Source organism: Mobula hypostoma, chromosome 11, assembly GCF_963921235.1.
Source record: "Mobula hypostoma chromosome 11, sMobHyp1.1, whole genome shotgun sequence".
Taxonomy (NCBI): Eukaryota; Metazoa; Chordata; class Chondrichthyes; order Myliobatiformes; family Myliobatidae; genus Mobula; species Mobula hypostoma.
In genome coordinates this window covers 17,737,872-17,757,502 of record NC_086107.1, presented here as the reverse complement: position 1 = coordinate 17,757,502, position 19,631 = coordinate 17,737,872, and the positions used below count along the sequence as shown (strand labels likewise).

Sequence of the window (19,631 nt, the reverse complement as noted above, 5' to 3'; positions counted from 1 at the left end):
ATCTCACAGTCCATAACATCATGCACAACTAAAATTCCACCCTGATAGCCAACGTTTAGTTTTGACATTGAAAGATGATCATCGGAAATTCAGAAAAAAGTGGATCCAAGACATTCTCCACTGCATTCGTGGCAGGAACCTCTGCAGATATTACACATGCCAATTTGCCCCGACTAGCTGTGAGCATTTCAAATCAGGCATGATGCAACATTAAAAGTGATAATGTCTTTAATGTGATTATCCTTGGTTAAGTTGCATGTGAAATATTACTTATGAACATGAAGTTCATAAACAGATTATTTTAGAAAGTATTTCCTTCCAGGAATATTTTGGTTCATCCCATTTGAAATCTATAACCAGATAGGAAATAATCATATTTAATATGTCATTCAGTTGTTCCATTACTGAAGTACAAACAGCATCTTTTAAAGCTATTTTACACAACATGGCACAATATGCCTTTTTTCTGATGTTGACCCAAACATTGCTAAAGTGCAATTGTATAATTTTTTGTCAAATCAAATTGTTCTCACACAGTTAGATCCCATTACTTGAACGATTTGCCAGCCAGCTATAAAAGCACATCACAACAAGGAACACAGTACAACAAGACCCAAAAGACAAGAAGAACTGAAATGTCAACATTTGAATAAATAAGAACATGAATTGCCTACACATGGGGATTATTTAGAGAAGATAGTGTGGAAAGTTTACACATTGTTCACAACTCTTAATAGGCAAACCAGATCTTAATAACTTTATTTCTGAAACCCTTAAATGTAACAATTTTGTAGTTATGCATAAGCTCTGTTATCCAACAGAATGAATGTGGATTCATCTCACAGGAGTTGTACTTTTCTTAATGCCACATATTGGCAAACATAAACATTGAGAAGGCTGAGGGAATTCACAGTTCAGAGGCTAGTAATTCACAGTTGTAACGAAGACAATGCATGGACATTTCTCTCATCCCCATTATCCATGGACATTCTACTTGTCCCCAGGGATCAGTTCATGTGTGGCCACCTGCTTCAGTCAGATGGTTCATCCCAAAATGCAAGTATAACTAAGCACCTTGCAGCCAACCACTGGCACAATGGTGTACCTCTGCTCCCTCCCCAAATAGCTTGCTCCTTATAAAAACTACCATTTCACTGATATTATGATCCTTATCAGGGGGACAAAACATTTATTGCTTATTATTATTATAATAAAATGCTGTAAGGATTTGAACTGGTAGATTTTCAACCAATGATATGCCCCATGCTTCACCAAGTCATCAGGGTGCTAGGATTCTCTTTGTAGCAACAGCCAGAAGCCCACTTTCAGCTTCGTTCCCATCGTTTAATGCACTTCATGTCAACTGGACCCCTGGATGCCAACAAGAGAGTCAGCTACAATGCCAATGGAAATCTACTTCCTCCCTTTTCAAGAGTACCTGATTACCAATTCTTCTTTCTGGTGTCCTTGCTCCGGTATCCCACCATAACGCTACACTGCAGCTAGGATAAGAAATATATCACGTCTCAAAGGGCACTGCAGCCCCCTTAATATTTCCAAAGCAACAAATGCAAAATACTTGCGTGAAATCATCACATTACAATTAAGACATGCTCCACAGCAAAGTAGAATAGGATCACATGATGGACAAGTGAACCCTTTCTATTTAACTGTTTCCTGATTTATGTGTTGATGACAAGGGTATATTGTGTCAAATTAGGTTTAAGGTGATGTGCAAGCACGAGGTTATACTTACCTCATATACCTGCCGTGAATGTGCAAGCACAAGGAGAGAGAAGAGAAAACAACAAACTAATTTTAATTTTGAACGAAGTAAGAGTATTTGGTAAAGAAATGCCAATGGTAAGGGCGGCTCTTCACGATAAAGCAAGCCAGACCAGTAGAAGATCGGATTTCCACGCTGCTGTGAAAATTTGAGATCTTTATTTTTGGCATTTCTTCACAGTAAAGATGAAAGGGCAGCTCTCGGTTGTAAACCAATTGTATGGGAAGCAAAATGAATATGTGATTTGCTGTTTGAAATAAAATCATGGATCTTGACCATTATTTCAATTGGTCAGAGCTACTCTTCCAGAAGATTAGAATGGTTCTTAAATTACAAACATCAAAGAAATGTTACTAACAACTATAAGTTATATGTTAGTTATTATTGAAAGCATTTATGTTTACACACAGGCCAGACCTGCCCTAAACAACGTAAAGCAAGATCAGACCACAATGTAACTTTTCTTACAGCTAAACTACTTTTGAAATATGGTTGAGTCAAAGTGCTGAAGTCACATCAGCCATTTGAAGTTTCAGCTGCAGACTAAATAGCTAAATTATACTCAGGACAAAGTTCTACAAAGGTCTCTAAATGCAAAAGGGAGTTGCTTATAGATAATAAGGGATAAGCACTCAATTATCTTCTACTTTGGGTATAACTGGCCACTTTACCATAAACTCTCTTACATGCAGAATTTCTACCCATTACTGAACTGGATAGGGTCAGTATGAAGCAAAAGCACACGCAGGCCAATGCCCACCAATAACCATAATAAGGTGCTGCAAAATCAGAACATAAACACATCTCTCCAAGGCTGGGGAACCTGACACACTCAAGAGGTTGAAAACTAAAGCCACAACTTTTTTGACCAATATGGGGATAAATTATATAGAATTACTGCAATGAGCAAAGCAAATTGATAATCAAAAAGTAGAACATGCTGGAAATCTTACATAAAGTAGAAAATGTTTGAAACACTTCACAGTGCAGACATCATCTGTTTGAAAGTTTCTGGACAAAAGCTCTTAACCTCAGTCAGAGTTTCGACTTTCACATGGTTTTCAATCTGAAACATTAACTGTTTTGCTTTCTCTAGAATGATATCTAACCTCATGAGTCTTTCCAACATTTTCTGCTTTGAAACCAAATGAACTAATTCTGAAAGGACAAATTAAAATAGTTTAACAGTCCATAGCAATTCACAAACTCAATGAGCAAAATGCATTCACAAGCCAGCCATGTGGGTGCAGGGAACTATGGATTATTTTGCAGATCACAATAATTTAGTATTAAACAATTTTCACCGGATCATGGTGATTCAGCTTCAATGAAGGCAATCAGGATCCATCATGCCTGAAAACAGCAATGCCCCACACACATAATAACTACTTTAACTGGTCTTCTCCCTTTCACTAATTATGCCTCTGTCTCAGTTCATCGATCAGTAGTCAAGAACAAGACAGCTTAATGCCACTAACATGGCACTAAGTGAGAAAGCCGTTTTTATCCCGACTGAAAAATAAGACGGTTACATTGAGGGAAATCCCTCCTGCAGCACAATCTGAATGGAAAATGTAACAACTTCCAATTATGAACCAACAAAATCATAACTTTTCATTGGACATCACAATTATAATAACCTTTATGTAATACTCTGGGGTCATGTCTTACAAGATGCTTCCAATTTCCAGTCCTGACCCAAAGCACATGCAGAGCACTATGGGCTGAAACCTGGTTTAAACATAAAACTTAAGAGGTTTAAATTTACCCAATTCTTCTTCTTCTTTTTCTTGGAGTCGACCTCTGCACTGCTGCCCACACTGGAATGACTGGTGGCACTGTTAATGCTGGACACACTATCTGATGAATGCTGGCGACGGATTCTTAGGTCTGCTGACTGTGCTGAACCGTTTCCTGCTGTGAAGAAGTTGCAGTGACATTAGAACTTGCTCCACACAATTCGTTTGAAGTAGAATCAGGTTTGTTATCACTGACATAATGTCGTGAAATGTGTTATTTTGTGGCAGCAGTACAGTGCAAGAATCATAATAAGTTAGAAAACACAAATAGATAGTGCGGTAAAAGGATAATGAGGTCATATTTATGAAGTGTTCAAAAATCTGATGGCAGAGGGGAAGAAGTTGTTCCAAAAATGTTGGAGTGTGGTTCCTCAGGACTCCTCTCTGATTGTAAGAAGAGGGCATGTCTGGGATGGTGAGTGTCCCTAATGATGGATGCCGCCATTTTGAGGCACCACCTTTTCAAGATGTCCTTGATGATGATGAGGATTGTGCCCATGATGGAGCTGGTTGAGTCTGCAAGCTCTGCAGCCCCTTTCGATCCTGCATCTTGGGGCCTCAGCAGTGGTGATGCAAGCAGTCAGAATCCTCTCCACTATAGATTACCTACACAAATTTTCTAGAATCTTCGGTAATACACCAAATCTCCTCAAACTCCTAATGAGGTCTAGCAGCTGATGAGCCTTCTTTGTGACGGTATCAACATGTTGCCCCAGGATGGGTCCTCTGAGGTGTTGATGCCCAGGAACTTTAAGCTCCTCACCCTTCCCACTGCTGACCACTCAGCAGGGACAGGTGTGTGTTCTCTTGACTCCCCCTTCCTGAAATCCACAATCAATTCTTTGGTCTTGCAGAAGTTGAGTACATGGTTATTGTTGGCACCACCCAACCAGCCTACCTATCTCAGTCCTTGAGAAAACCTGCAAATGCTGGAAATCTAAGCAACACATACAAAATGCTGGAGAAACTCAGCAGGCCAGGCAGCATCTGTGGAAAAGAGTAAATACTCTTCAAGCCAACACCCTTCCTTAGGACACCAGGTCATCAAGTTCTGATGAGGGTCTTGACCCGAAATGTCGACTGTTTACTCTTTACCATAGAGCTGCCTGGCCTGCTGAATTCCTCCAACATTTTGTGTGTATCTCATTCCTCTGTGCCTCCTCATTGCCATCTGAGATTCTGCCAGCAACAGTTGGCAAATTTATTGATGCTATTTAAGCTGTGCTGAGCCACACAGATATGACAGTAAGGATACGCATCTCTGAGGTGCCTTCTGGTGCAGGTCGACACAATATGTACATCAATTGTTGTGGACTGAGACGTAATTTTGAGTTACTTTTTAACAAGTCTCTTTATCTCTCTTTATCTTGTTATTTCATGCTCTCATTATTTATTGCTATTTACTTACGGTTGCATTTCAAAAGTTTGTTGTCTTCTTCCCTCTTGCTCTTTCATTGATCCTGTTTACAGTTACTATTCTATAGATTTGCAGAGTATACCCACAGGAAAAAGAACCTCAGAGCTGTATGTGGTGACATGTATGTACTCTGATAATAAATTTTACTTTGAACTTTGAACTTGTATGACACCAAGGTATTTGCATGTTGCGGTTCATGGGCAAGCTGCTTTCTGCAAAAGGAAACCTTAGGTTATATCTCTAAGACATGGAGGGACCAGGCATTTAAAAAGGAGATACAAGTTATTTCACGTTAGTAATAGCAAACCCAACAAGTTCCTTCATGTGCAAATATAATAGGAAGGTAATATTGAAGAAAAGCACGGAGCTTCTGAGTGACATATTGTGAGTGGCAATAATTTTCAGTTGTGCATTAAACCAAAGAAAGAGGCCTCACCCTAAAACATAACATAGATAAACTATCATTTAGTCATAAGTATTAGTCAGCTAATGCCTTCATTAGTTCTCATCTATGTTTAGGAATAAAAATTTAATTGAATAAGTGACTCAGAAATAGCAATTAAGAATAGCAGATAAGAATAACAGTTGCAGATATGAGAAATGTGTTTGAGAAACTGTACCTTTACAGGAGAGCTCAGGTGTGTTGATGACTCCATTTATAGCTGCCTGGGCTGCAGCATTTTGTTTCTTGAGCAGTTCAATGGTCTTTCTCAATTCATTAAGTTCAGAATCCTAAATATTATAGAAACAAATGGCAAATATTAAAAACAAGAGGAAATCTGCAGCTGCTGGAAATCCGAGCAACACACACACGAAATGCTCAACAGGCCAGGCGGCATCTATGGAAAAGAGTACAGTCGAGGTTTCGGGCTGACACCCTTCAGCGGGACCCACGATGAAGGGTCTTGGCCTGCGGCGTCAACTGTTTACTCCTTTCTATAGATGCTGCCTGGCCTGCTGAGTTCCTCCAGCATTTTGTATGTACTTGTTGGCAAGTACCAAAATGCTGCTTATCAACAACAAATAAACATCTACAGGACAACAAAAAAGAAAATTCTTTTTATCTTCTAAAAGTTCCATCATTTCCCAGTGTAATCTTGATTTACTTGTTCCAACAACCTCTCTTTTGCCCAAAAGCTGACCAAAGCTTTTTTATGTATTTATTCAGGGATTACGGACATCTCAGAAAATGTTGCCATTTACTGTGCATCACTGATTGCTCCTGAACTGCGGAACAAATTAAAAACTAACTAGGTTGATAGGTCTGGAGTCTCATGTTAGTCAAACTGGATAAGGAGAGTAGATAACCTTCCCTTCAGGATATTAATTATTCACATGGCTCATTATAACATTCTATTTTGTTTCTCGGTCCAAAACAGTGATTTTTTTTTTGTTTCTCTCCATTGATGCTGCCTGACCTGCTGAGTTCCTCCAGCATTTATTTATTTATTGAGATATAGCACAGAGTAGTAGGCCCTTCCAGCTCTTCGAACTGCGTCGCCCAGCAACCCCTATTTTAACCTGAGCCTAACCATAAGAAAATTTAGCTTGCCCAATTAACCTACCAGCCGATACGACTGTGGGAGGAAACCGGGGCACCTGCAGGAAACCCACACAGTCACAGGGAGAACGTACTAAGTCCTTACAGACAGCGGCGGGAACTGAACCTGGGTTGCTGGTTCTGTAAGGCTTTATGCTTCTGTGTCACCCTTTGTGCTAGTAGTTTCATAGTTCCTTCTACTGATAATAGCCTTATTATTTTTTACCACTTGAATCTAAACTGCCTAGCTGCCCACGCTGAGAGTCAAGCTCATGGCTCCAGAGTAATCATTCAGCCCTGTCCATTAGTTTAACCATTCACTTCTCAGTGTAGCCCAAATATACAGCAGCATTAGTAACAAAGCAAATGGAAACCACTCACCTTCTGTTCAGCCGTCATCGTCAAGCTCTGCAATCTTCCTGTCATATTTGCTAAGCTTTGCTCAAAGGCTGCTACAAGGTGAGCCTGTGTGAAAAAGCACATACAATGTCTGATAAATCACGGCAAACTGAATGATGGTGTCAGCTGCATAGACCATTCTCCAGCTCCGCTCCAATGATTTCAATATTTGCACTTATTTCAATGCCTCATTATTTAATAGAATCAGAAAATCTGTGCACCACCTTTTCAATCAACAGCCTGATCAGTTGGCTGAAGACTATTACATGGCTTGCTTGATGTTACCAGTTCTTAGTGCTTATCCATGTGTATGGAATGAATACCAACCAGTAACATGTGAATTACATAATTCATATACACAGCAGAGATTCCTCTGTCTGTTCATTAAAAGACACACTGCCTGACTGAATAAAAAAGATAGTCATCCTTAACTCAAAATCAAGGGAATTTAATTGTTTTTTAAAGTTGTTAAAACACTAATCCATGTCTAGAAACTGAAATGGCACAGACTGGATATCATTTTCAAAACATCACTTGATATTTAGGATCTATTATTATTACTTTAAATGCATTTTTTCAATTTTGTAAATATTTTGACAAACACAATGGAGCGTATCCTAAACAAGAGAAAGTCTGCAGATGCTGGAAATCCGAGCAACACACACTCAGCAGGCGGGCAGCATCTATGGAAAAAAAAGTACAGTTGATGTTTCGGGCTGAAACTCTTCGGCAGGACTGGAGAAACAAAGCCAAGGAGTAGATCTGAGAGATGGGGAGAGGAGAGAGAAATGCCTGGCAATAGGTGAAACTTGGAGGGGGAGGGATGAAACAAACAGCTAGGAAGTTGATTGATGAAAGAGACAGAAGGCCAGGGAAAAAAGAAGAAAGGGTGGGGGAGGAGCACCACAGGGAAGCAATGGGCAGGCAAACAGATAACATGAGAGAGGGATGGGGGAATGGGAACTGGTGAAGGGTGGGGGGGGGAGGCATTAAGGCATTACTGGAAGTTAGAGAAGTCAATGTTCATGCCATCAGGCTGGAGGCTACCCAAACGGAATATAAGGTGTTGTTCCTCCAACCTAAGTATGGCCTTATCCCGACAGTGGAGGAGGCCATGGATGGACATTTTGGAATAGTAATAGGAAGTGGATTTAAAATGGGTGGCCACTGGGAGATCCCACTTGTTCTGGTTGATGGAGCGTTGGCAAAGCACTGTCCCAATCTACGTTGGGTTTCACCGATATACAAGAAGCCACACTGAGAGCATTGAATACAGTATATGACCCCCAACAGAATCACAGGAGAGTATCCTGACTGATTTAATGATGGTCTAGTCTGGAAAAGCCAATGCCCTTGAATGGAAAAGCCGATAGGAGTTCATGGATACAGCCTAGTCCATCATAGGAAAAGCCCATCCAACCATTAAGCACACCTACAGGGGGCACTATCAGAGCATCCATCATCAAGGACCCCACCATCTAGGCCATGCTTTCTTCTCACTGCTGCAGTTAGGAAGAAGGTCCCACACCACCAGGTTCAGGAATGGTTATTACCCCTCAACTATCAGGTTCCTGAAGCAGAGTAGATAGCTTCATTCACTTCAACAGAAAACTGATTCCACCATCTATAGACTCACTTTCAAGGACCCTACAATTCAGGTTCTCAATATTATTTATTATTGTTTTTTTCTTTTCATATTTGCACAATTTGTCATCTTTTGCATCTTCATGTGTAGTTTTTCATTGATTTCGTTGTATTTCTTTGCATCTACTGTGGATGTCCGCAAGGAAATGAACCTCAGGTTAGTGTATGATGATATATTGTACAGGATATGTACTTCAGTAATAAATTTACTTTGAATTTAATAGATAAAATGAAAGTTGGAAGGTAATCAAACTGAGAGATCCAAGTTCAAATAAAACAAGTGTGAACTTTAATACAGGAAAATGATTTAACACTGCCAGGTATTAGTTCTGAATTCCCATTAATTCAACTGCTGTTTTGCTATTGGCATATGTCAGTCAAGTTTTATAATTCCTGTGTAGATTACAGCTACTCTCTAAAACTTAGTCCAACCGGTAACAGAACAGGCATTAACATGTTACATCATTTCTTTGCTTTCAAATGATGAAAGTTTTTAACAACAACCAATAAGAGATTCAGAAATATAGAGTGGAACAAAAAACATCTATGACCACCTGTGCTAAGTACACAGGTGAAAGGGGCAAAGGATTAAAGGATAAGCCTCCAGAATATGAAACTGAAATAGCCTGATAACTTATCAGACATTATCAAGCTGTCTTTGGGCCTTGTGGTACATGTTCTCAAGCATTTGGATTGTGTGCCCAATGGATGGGGGAAGAAGAAAGAAGGACTGGGGTGGGAAGGGCCATTGATCATTGTCAGGTTATCATTGAGTGACACAGCTGAGTAATGGTTAGCCTAATATGACACTGCACCAATGATCGGGATTCAATTGTGCCACCGTCTGTACGTGGTATGTCCGTATCACCTGTGACCACGTGGGTTTCCTCTGGGTGCTTTGGCTTCCTCCCACATTACAAAGACATATGGGTTAGAAGGGGTTAGTAAGTTGTGGGCATGCTATGTTGGTTCTAGAAGCATGAGGGCACATCTGCCTCTCCCACGACATACCCTCAAATTGTGTTGGTTATTGAGGTACATTTCACTGTCTTTCTCAATGTACACATGACAAATAAAATTAATAATATCCTCCTTCCCCACCCCCTGCCTTTTTATTCTGGTGTCTTCCTCCTTCCTTTCCAGTTCTGAAGAAGGGTCTTGGCCCGAAACTTTGATTATTTATTCATTTCCATAGATGCTGCCTGGCCAGTTTCTCTAGCATTTCCTGTGTGTTGCTTTGAACTTCCAGCATGTACAAATTCTCATGTTTTTAATATTTCAACTTGTTTACTTTTTTGGTTGTGATAAGATAATATGATTATTTTGCATGCCAATGCAATAATCTTACTGAATCAAAACAATGTGTCACCAAATTAGTCTGAATTGCGCAATATGGGGAGATTATGAGACCTCTCGCACAATGGAAACTGGTGTGCTTAGTTCTCGAGTTGCTATTCTGCTCTGAATAGGTTAGAGATTTTTAAAGATTAGTTTTCTTTGTCACGTTTACATCAGAACATCGAAACAGACAGTGAAATTGAATTGCTTTTATGTCAAAGACCAACGCAGGGGCAGGCTGCAAGTATCGCCGTGTTTCCGACACCAAAATTGCATGCTCGCAACCTACGAACCCTAACCTATATGTCTTTTTGGACAACATGGGAGGAGAGTTGAGTACCAGGAGGTAACCAAGCAGGCATAGGAAGAACATACAAACTCTTTACAGACAACAGCGGGAATTAAACACCAATCTTCCATTCGCTGGCGCTGTAAAGTATTACGTTAACCACTACGCTACTATGCCACCTATAAACGTTACCTTCACAGGAAGCATGTGACAAAATTAAACGTTTTGACGTAGGATTCTGTGAAACCAGTGGCACTCCTCTTGTGTGTTTATTGGTGCCAGAAAGAAATATTGGCCCGGGGGGAATATCTGCAGTTATACAAGGAACTGACGGCACCTTCCGGCTTTCCATGAAAATCATGAGTTCTGAATTCCATCTGTTTTTCACAAATTTAATCTGACAGTGAAGTTCAAGAAGAGTGTGCAATATTGCATAGATTCATTGCCTCTTACAGTTGTGAATCCACTGGAACAAGTGTTGGGTCAGACCTGCTGGGGAAGATCTCTGTTGACTTCATTTGAGGAGAATGGCTGGGTGGGATTACCTTTGTAACTTTCATATATAAATAATTTTTTTTGAAAATACAGTTTGAAGCTTTTTTACTATTTGAATAGTTTTAAGGGCTCTTAATAGCTCTTGAATGTTTCAAATGTCAGAAAAAATTAGAAATATTCTTGTTTCTGACAGTTTTGACAGCCCAGAGTGGAATATTTAAGTGCCGACAGGAATTCTCTTTGAATATTTCGGACCAGTCAGCAACTGAGACAAAGAGAATGGAACAGCACAGTTATCAACAATCTGCCACCCTAGGTGGTCTCAGACAAACTGAGAAAATCTGAGATATCCTTCACTTCAAACGTGCAGGTCCAGATAACATCACAATGATTGTAAAGACTGTAAGGCCAGATCAAACAAAACTCTAAATTCGACTAATGCAATTCCACACCAATATCATCTCCCATCTTCCTTAAACCTTCTCCGGAATAGACACATTTTTAGAGAGGGGACATGGAACAATGAAACTCAGCATTTTCTAGACTTATGTTGTACACTCTGTTTAGAGAGATGTCATGGAGGGAAGGGTGTGAGAGACAACTCGGGCTGATATTCAGAATCAGTTTAATATCACTGGCATATGTCGTGACATTTGTAAACTTTAAGGCAGCAGTATATGACAAAATACATGATAAATAAGTTAGAGAAAAAAAACTGAATTACAGTAAATACATATACAAATGAGTCTATTAAATAGTTCAGTTAAAATAAGTAGTGCAAAAAAACCAGAAATAAAAAAAGTAGCATGGTCGTGTTCAGGGGTTCAAACTCCATTTAGAAATCGGATGGCAGAGGGGAAGAAGCTGTTCCTGAATCGCTGAGTGGCGGCCTTCAGGATTCTGTACCTCCTTCCTGACAGTAACAAAGAGAAGAGAGCATGTCCTTAATGGTGGACGCCGCCCTTTCCTAAATTTGTTCCTGAAGTAAAAGCTAGTGAACCATTAATTGAATAGAATATACTCTCAATGAATTTATCGTTCAATGTCATTATGCTTAGAAATGTACTTTGCGAAAGTCCTCTGGATAAATACACTGGCAGGTTATCTTCAATGCTTCTGATTCCACAATTAAAAAATGGATGCCAACCTTAACCAAAACCTCCAAGTTGTGACCCTAAGCTTCCAGTCTTAGGTACATTTACATTCCCTTGGGCCTCAGACAAGCTCTAATTATCAGCTGCCTTCACTCAGAGAGGGTGGGGAGAGTGTGGAACGAGCTATCAGTGGAAGTGGTAAATGCAGGTTAATTTGTAACACTTAAGTTTGGATAGCTACATAGATGGAAGGGGGTTGGAGGTATTTGGTCCAGGTGGGACTAGGCAGAAAATTATGTTGGCATGGACTAGATGGGTCAAAGTGCCTGTTTCCCTGCTCTAAAACTCTATATTTCTTCTCCAAAGACAAAGGTCTGCTCCCAGTATTGAACTCTACCACATTTCTAATGGAAGATAACAATTTCGAGGCACGTAGAGTATTCACGAGTGAAATTCGCAAACTTATCCAATATTTGACACTGAATGAGGGAGGGGCCAGGTGCTACAAATAGTACAAGGTATGGGATTGGATGAATTATCTCATATCAGTGTTTCTGAATCTCACAGTACTCGTGCACATGATAATAAACACGATTTGATTTGACTCATCCAGTGCCTGAGGCTGAATAAGAGAGAGGCCAGATGTCATTAGAACAGGGTTGGATGCACGATCTCACGTTCTAAGATTCTTTAACAGAGATCTTTTAATACTTTAGTGCCACATCACAGAATGCTCTCCTCTGCTTGGCTAAGCCATTATACTCAGTGAGATCTGAAATAAAAGAAGAAGATACTGTAAACTATCAACAAGGCAGGCAGCATCTGTGGAGAGGGAAGCAGAATGCCTCAGGTCAGAGGTCCTGTATTAATCTGTAAGATTCGGAATTATATAAGAAAATGAGGGACTAAGACCAACAGGTCATTTTCAATTATGTGATTCGACAATTGTTTTATAACCATTATCTGATTAATATTAATTTTTTATCAATTGTTTTTGATTTTGCTCCACCCAACAATACTGTCTCCATGCCAGAGCTATTTTTACACTTAATTTCTTGAAGATACACATCTACATTTTTGGAATGTATCAACACCACAACTGGAGAACTATCAATTCATAAAATGAGAACTTGAACATTCTAAAAATGATCAACTTTTGATCTTTTCAATCCACGGCACTGAGGCTAAGAAGACTACCCCAGCTGCTGTGCTCCGTGGCCGCTAACTGAAATCAAGGCTTTGGGCCAACTCCGCGCTGCTCTGGGGTTTGGATTTTAGGGCTCATTTTGGTTCAGAGTGTTGTTGCTGGCTTTTATTGTTTGCATGATTTGTCTTTTTTTTTCGTTTCTCTGCGTACCGGGTGTTGGTTTTATTTTATTTTATTGGTTTCTTTCAGGTTTCCTGCTTTGTGGCTGCCGGTAAGTAAACAGATCTCAGTGTTGTATAATTTATACATTCTTTGATAATAAATGTGCTTTGAAACTTAGAAACATTGAAACTTTGATTGTGAGAAACAACGCAATTTTCCATCCCAACCCGTATTTTATATCATCACTGCTTGGAATGATTTTTTTGAGGATGTCACTGAGGGCAGTATTCGAGTCCACAAGATTTTTGACAAGGTCCATTTAGCAGATATAAAGGCAGATAAAATGCCTAGACAGAGTAAATAAGAGCGACCTATTTCTCTCAGCTGAGAAGTTATAAACTAGGACCATTCAAAGTAAGTGGTAGAAGGATGAGAGGGGAGATAGGAATATGCTTCTTTCATCCAGAGCGTGGTAGGGTTTGGAAATCAATGCCTGTAAAAGTACTTTATTTATGTAGAGGTACAGCATAGTGACAGGCCTTCCAGCCTGTGCCACCCAATTACACCCATCAGACCAATTAACCTGCTAATTCATGTCTTTGGACTGTGGGAGGAAACCCATGCAATCATAGGAAGATCGTACAAACTCCTTACAGGCAGAGGTGGGAAATGAACCCGTGCTGCCGGCACTATAAAGCATTATGCTAACCGCTACACGACTGGGCTGCCTCATTTCTCTCGTGTGCGATAATGTTTTCTGACTAGCACAGGCACAATGAGCTAAACATCCTTCTTCAAGGTAGTACATTTTCTACAGTCCAAGACAGGTTGCACACTTTTCCAACATGACTTATGCACATCCCGAAGGTATCCACATGAGGGGAGAGGTAAATACAATTTGCTTAAACCAAACAAATTTGAGGACTGACTTACAAAAATTCAAACATGACTTACACAGCAAGTGGATTCAAAAACATGTAGGCATTGCTCTTATCTTGCCCTTGAAAACAATGGGGGTGCCTTCAGAACATGGATAGGGACTTACTATACACCTTGCCCTTAATATCAATTTAGATTTGGAAGCTGCTATGTAATCCCTCGTTGCTTGTACAACTTTGATTTTGTGTCTGCTCATCAGTATTGCTGATGCAATTTGCACGGTCTTTATATTAATCAATTTCCAGTTCAGCCACCGTGCAACACAAAGAACTGCTGGTTCAGTGCCCTGATTATGCTTCCAAACACAGATTTGATTGCGTGTATAATTCTGGTGGACCAGCATGTCTGTTGAACATAAAAAAACAACTACCACAGAAAAATATGAGTAGGATTAGCGAGGCTGCCGGGTGTCAAACAAATCATCACTGTGTCTATCCTGATATCTATCAAATCTCTTCTATCTTTTATGGGCGAGGGATGCTGTTATTTTGACAAACAGAGAGAAAGGTCTGTGGATTAAACATGCCGATAAGCATTGATATGGTTGAACTCCATAAAGAAAACACATAGTTATCAGGCACCGAGAAAGACAAACAACATATTTTAAAATATCCATTGATTTTCAGCAGGCGTAAAATATGGGCTTTGGGTATGCACAAAGCTGTCTCCTTGTAAAATAATTAACTATCAACTCCTACAGTTCACTGAATGGGACCATCACCCTAGCATTTCATCAAGGAACCAGCCAGCACCAGACTAGGTAACTTTGAATACAAAAAGACGCAACATTTCATTTCCAAGTACCAATATGTTTCAAAATGAAAAGCAGCAATAAAAGAGGAACATGTTTATTAAAAAAAGCATTTTAATTTATTGTTTCCTCTGGGAAGACAAGACTGAAATTAATGTCTTACTTTCTTATGATTTTGTTCCATTAAGGCCATTTTCAATGCCCAAAGGGTTGCTTTACTAATGGGTGTGATTAATGGTTGAGTTTTTTTTTCAGTTGGAAGCCATTAACTGACTTTGTTTGGCTTTAAGGGGAAATTTTGTCCAACAGAAAACTGAGAAAATAAACGACTGACATAATAGCAAGTGAAACCAACTGAAAATAGAAAATTTTTAAGGCTGAAAAATGTAGGTGGTTGATAGGACACAAGGTGACAAGAGAAATCTGCAATGATAACTGAAATAAAATTAATAAATTTACACACAAGCTGAGAGGAAAGCAGTAGTATTATTCTTCTTAGGCACTGGTATAATTGTTGCCTTTTTGAAGCAAGTGGGAACTTCTGCCCGTAGCAGTGAGAGGTTGAAGATATCCTTGAATACTCCTGCCAGTTAGTTGGCACAAGTTTTCAGAGCCAGGTACTCCATTGGGACCTTCCACCTTGTGAAGGTTCACCCACTTTAAAGACAGCCTAACATCAGCCTCTGAGACAGAGATCACAGGGTCACCAGATGCAGCAGGGATCTTCACAGCTGTAGTTATATTCTCCCTTTCAAAGCCGGCGTAGAAGGTGTTGAGTTCATCTGGTAGTGAAGCAACGCTGCCACTCATGCTATTGGGTTTCACATTGTAGGAAATAATGTCTTGCAGACCCTGCCAGAGTTGTCGCACATCCGATGTCGCCTCCAACCTCGTTCGAAATTGTCTCTTCGTCCTTGAAATAGTCCTCTGCAAATTATACCTGGTTTTTTGGTACAGACCTGGGTCGCCAGACTTAAATGTCACAGACTTAGCCTTCAGCAGGTGACGTACCTCCTGGTTCATCCACGGCTTTTGGTTTGGGAATGTACAGTAAGTCTTTGCAGGCACACACTCATCCACACAGGTTCTAATGAAGTCGGTAACAACTGCAGCATACTCATCCAAATTCAAAGATGAATCCCTGAATACAGTCCAGTCCACGGATTCAAAGCAGTCCTGTAGGTGCTCCTGTGCTTCTCTTGTCCGTACCTTCTTGGTCCTCATCACTGGTGCTACAGTCTTCAGTCTCTGCCTATACTCAGGGAGTAGAGGTACAGCCAGGGGATCAGACTTCCTGAAGTGAGGACATGGAATAGCAGGGTAGGCATTTTTGATGGTGGTGTAACGTTGGTCCAGTGTGTTGTTTCCTCTGGTATTGCAAGTGATCTGTTGATGGTAATTGCATAGTGATTTTTTCAGACTGGCCTGGTTAAAATCCCCCAAAACAATGGTGAAGGCATCAGGGTGTGCTGTTTTGTGCATGTTGATCCCATTGCTCAGACTATCTAAAGCCTGCTTGACATTGGCCTGAGTGGCCGGCTGGTGGCGCAGTGGCATCAGCTCCGGACTTCGGAGTGAAGGCTCCCAAGTTCGAATCCAAGCCGGGCCACCCCCCGGTATGCTTTCCATCCGTGCTGGGTTGGCCATCAAGCTAGCCACTCGGCCTCGTAAAAAACAAGGGTCGAGTCAGGAACATTCATATTGTGACATGGTTCATCCGAAAGGAAACCAATCCTGACACTACGTGCCAGACAAGAATGGCTGACTGTCTGGTGCGACACCTAGGAAGGACTGGCCTGAGGTGGAATGTAAACAACAGGAATTCTGCAGATGCTGGAAATTCAAGCAACACACATAAAAGTTGCTGGTGAACGCAGCAGGCCAGGCAGCATCTGTAGGAAGAGGTGCAGTCGACGTTTCAGGCCAATACCCTTCGTCAGGACTAACTGAAGGAAGAGTGAGTAAGGTATTTGAAAGCTGGAGGGGGAGGGGGAGATGCAAAATGATAGGAGAAGACAGGAGGGGGAGGGATAGAGCCGAGAGCTGGACAGGTGATAGGCAGAAGGGGATATGAGAGGATCATGGGACAGGAGGTCCGGGAAGAAAGACGGGGGGGAGGGGTGACCCAGAGGATGGGCAAGAGGTATATTCAGAGGGACAGAGGGAGAAAAAGGAGAGTGAGAGAAAGAATGTGTGCATAAAAAAGAGTAACAGATGGGGTACGAGGGGGAGGTGGGGCCTAGCGGAAGTTAGAGAAGTCAATGTTCATGCCATCAGGTTGGAGGCTACCCATACGGAATATAAGGTGTTGTTCCTCCAACCTGAGTGTGGCTTCATCTTTACAGTAGAGGAGGCCGTGGATAGACATGTCAGAATGGGAATGGGATGTGGAATTAAAATGTGTGGCCACTGGGAGATCCTGCTTTCTCTGGCGGACAGAGCGTAGATGTTCAGCAAAGCGGTCTCCCAGTCTGCGTCGGGTCTCACCAATATATAAAAGGCCACATCGGGAGCACCGGACGCAGTATATCACCCCAGTCGACTCACAGGTGAAGTGATGCCTCACCTGGAAGGACTGTTTGGGGCCCTGAATGGTGGTAAGGGAGGAAGTGTAAGGGCATGTGTAGCACTTGTTCCGCTTACACGGATAAGTGCCAGGAGGGAGATCAGTGGGGAGGGATGGGGGGGACGAATGGACAAGGGAGTTGTGTAGGGAGCGATCCCTGCGGAATGCAGAGAGAGGGGGGAGGGAAAGATATGCTTAGTGGTGGGATCCCGTTGGAGGTGGCGGAAGTTACGGAGAATAATATGTTGGACCCGGAGGCTGGTGGGGTGGTAGGTGAGGACCAGGGGAACCCTATTCCTAGTGGGGTGGTGGGAGGATGGAGTGAGAGCAGATGTACGTGAAATGGGGGAGATGCGTTTAAGAGCAGAGTTGATAGTGGAGGAAGGGAAGCCCCTTTCTTTAAAAAATGAAGACATCTCCCTCGTCCTAGAATGAAAAGCCTCATCCTGAGAGCAGATGCGGCAGAGACGGAGGAATTGCGAGAAGGGGATGGCGTTTTTGCAAGAGACAGGGTGAGAAGAGGAATAGTCCAGATAGCTGTGAGAGTCAGTAGGCTTATAGTAGACATCAGTGGATAAGCTGTCTCCAGAGACAGAGACAGAAAGATCTAGAAAGGGGAGGGAGGTGTCGGAAATGGACCAGGTAAACTTGAGGGCAGGGTGAAAGTTGGAGGCAAAGTTAATAAAGTCAACGAGTTCTGCATGCGTGCAGGAAGCAGCGCCAATGCAGTCGTCGATGTAGCGAAGGAAAAGTGGGGGACAGATACCAGAATAGGCACGGAACATAGATTGTTCCACAAACCCAACAAAAAGGCAGGCATAGCTAGGACCCATACGGGTGCCCATAGCTACACCTTTAGTTTGGAGGAAATGGGAGGAGCAAAAGGAGAAATTATTAAGAGTAAGGACTAATTCCGCTAGATGGAGCAGAGTGGTGGTAGAGGGGAACTGATTAGGTCTGGAATCCAAAAAGAAGCGTAGAGCTTTGAGACCTTCCTGATGGGGGATGGAAGTATATAGGGACTGGACATCCATGGTGAAAATAAAGCGGTGGGGGCCAGGGAACTTAAAATCATCGAAAAGTTTAAGAGCGTGAGAAGTGTCACGAACATAGGTCGGAAGGGATTGAACAAGGGGTGATAAAACAGTGTCGAGGTATGCAGAAACGAGTTCGGTGGGGCAGGAGCAAGCTGAGACAATAGGTCGGCCAGGACAGGCAGGTTTGTGGATCTTGGGTAGGAGGTAGAAACGGGAAGTGCGGGGTGTGGGAACTATAAGGTTGGTAGCAGTGGATGGGAGATCCCCTGAGCGGATAAAGTCGTTGATAGTGTGGGAGACAATGGCCTGGTGCTCCTTAGTGGGGTCACGATCGAGGGGTAAATAAGAGGAGATATCCGCGAGTTGTCGCTGTGCCTCGGCAAGGTAGAGGTCAGTACGCCAGACTACAACAGCACCCCCCTTATCGGCGGGTTTAATAATAATGTTAGGATTAGTGCGGAGGGAGTGGAGAGCAGAGCGTTCTGATGGAGTGAGGTTGGAATGGGGACAAGGTGCGGTGAAGTCGAGACGGTTGATGTCCCGTCGGCAGTTGGCAATAAAGAGATCCAGAGCAGGCAGAAGACCAGAGCGGGGTGTCCATGAAGAAGAGGAGGGTTGAAGACGGGAGAAGGGGTCATCGGTGGGGGTGGAAGAGTCCTTGCCGAAGAAGTAGGCTCGGAGACGGAGACGGCGGAAGAAAAGTTCCGCATCATGGCGAACACGGAACTCGCTGAGGTGTGGGCGAAGGGGGACAAACGTGAGGCCCTTACTGAGAACAGAGCGTTCTGCCTCCGACAGTTGAAGGTCGGAGGGGATGGTAAAGACCCGGCACGGATGAGAGCTGGGATCAGAGGGGGGAGGGGGGAGGCTGGGGGTGTCAATGGAGAGGGGAGGGTTGGGGTGAGAGGAAGATGGAGCCTCTGAGGGCCCAGGAGTTGACGGTGGGATCTGAGGAAGACGGGGCTGCGGAGTGGTGGAATGTAAACTGCTACCAAAATGACCCCAAAGAACTCCCATGGTAGGTAAAATGGACGGCACTTAATTGCTAGATATTCCAGGTCTGGTGAGCAGAATTGGGACAGCACTGATATATTGGTGCATCAAGAAGAATTGATCATGAGGCATATTCCTCCACCTCTGTTTTTGAGAGACTCTATAGATCTATCCTGACGGTGTACAATAAACCTGTCAATCTGAATCGCTGCATCCGGTACAGAAGGGGTTAACC

General features: G+C 42.2%; 1 protein-coding gene across 12 annotated transcripts in view; it reads right to left on the bottom strand.

Moving 5' to 3' along the window:
* The window catches only part of nav2a (neuron navigator 2a), a 1,052,051-nt gene that overhangs the window by 37,911 nt on the left and 994,509 nt on the right, over positions 1–19,631 (bottom strand). For 9 of the 12 annotated variants that reach the window (XM_063061719.1, XM_063061711.1, XM_063061717.1 and 6 more), the window contains 3 exons: positions 6,924–7,007; positions 5,623–5,734; positions 3,555–3,703 (listed from right to left, as the gene is read on the bottom strand). In XM_063061719.1, the coding sequence (XP_062917789.1) occupies positions 3,555–3,703; positions 5,623–5,734; positions 6,924–7,007 (345 nt within the window). The remainder of the gene's footprint in view (positions 1–3,554; positions 3,704–5,622; positions 5,735–6,923; positions 7,008–19,631) is intronic. The other 3 variants (XM_063061712.1, XM_063061714.1, XM_063061723.1) reach the window with 1 other exon arrangement.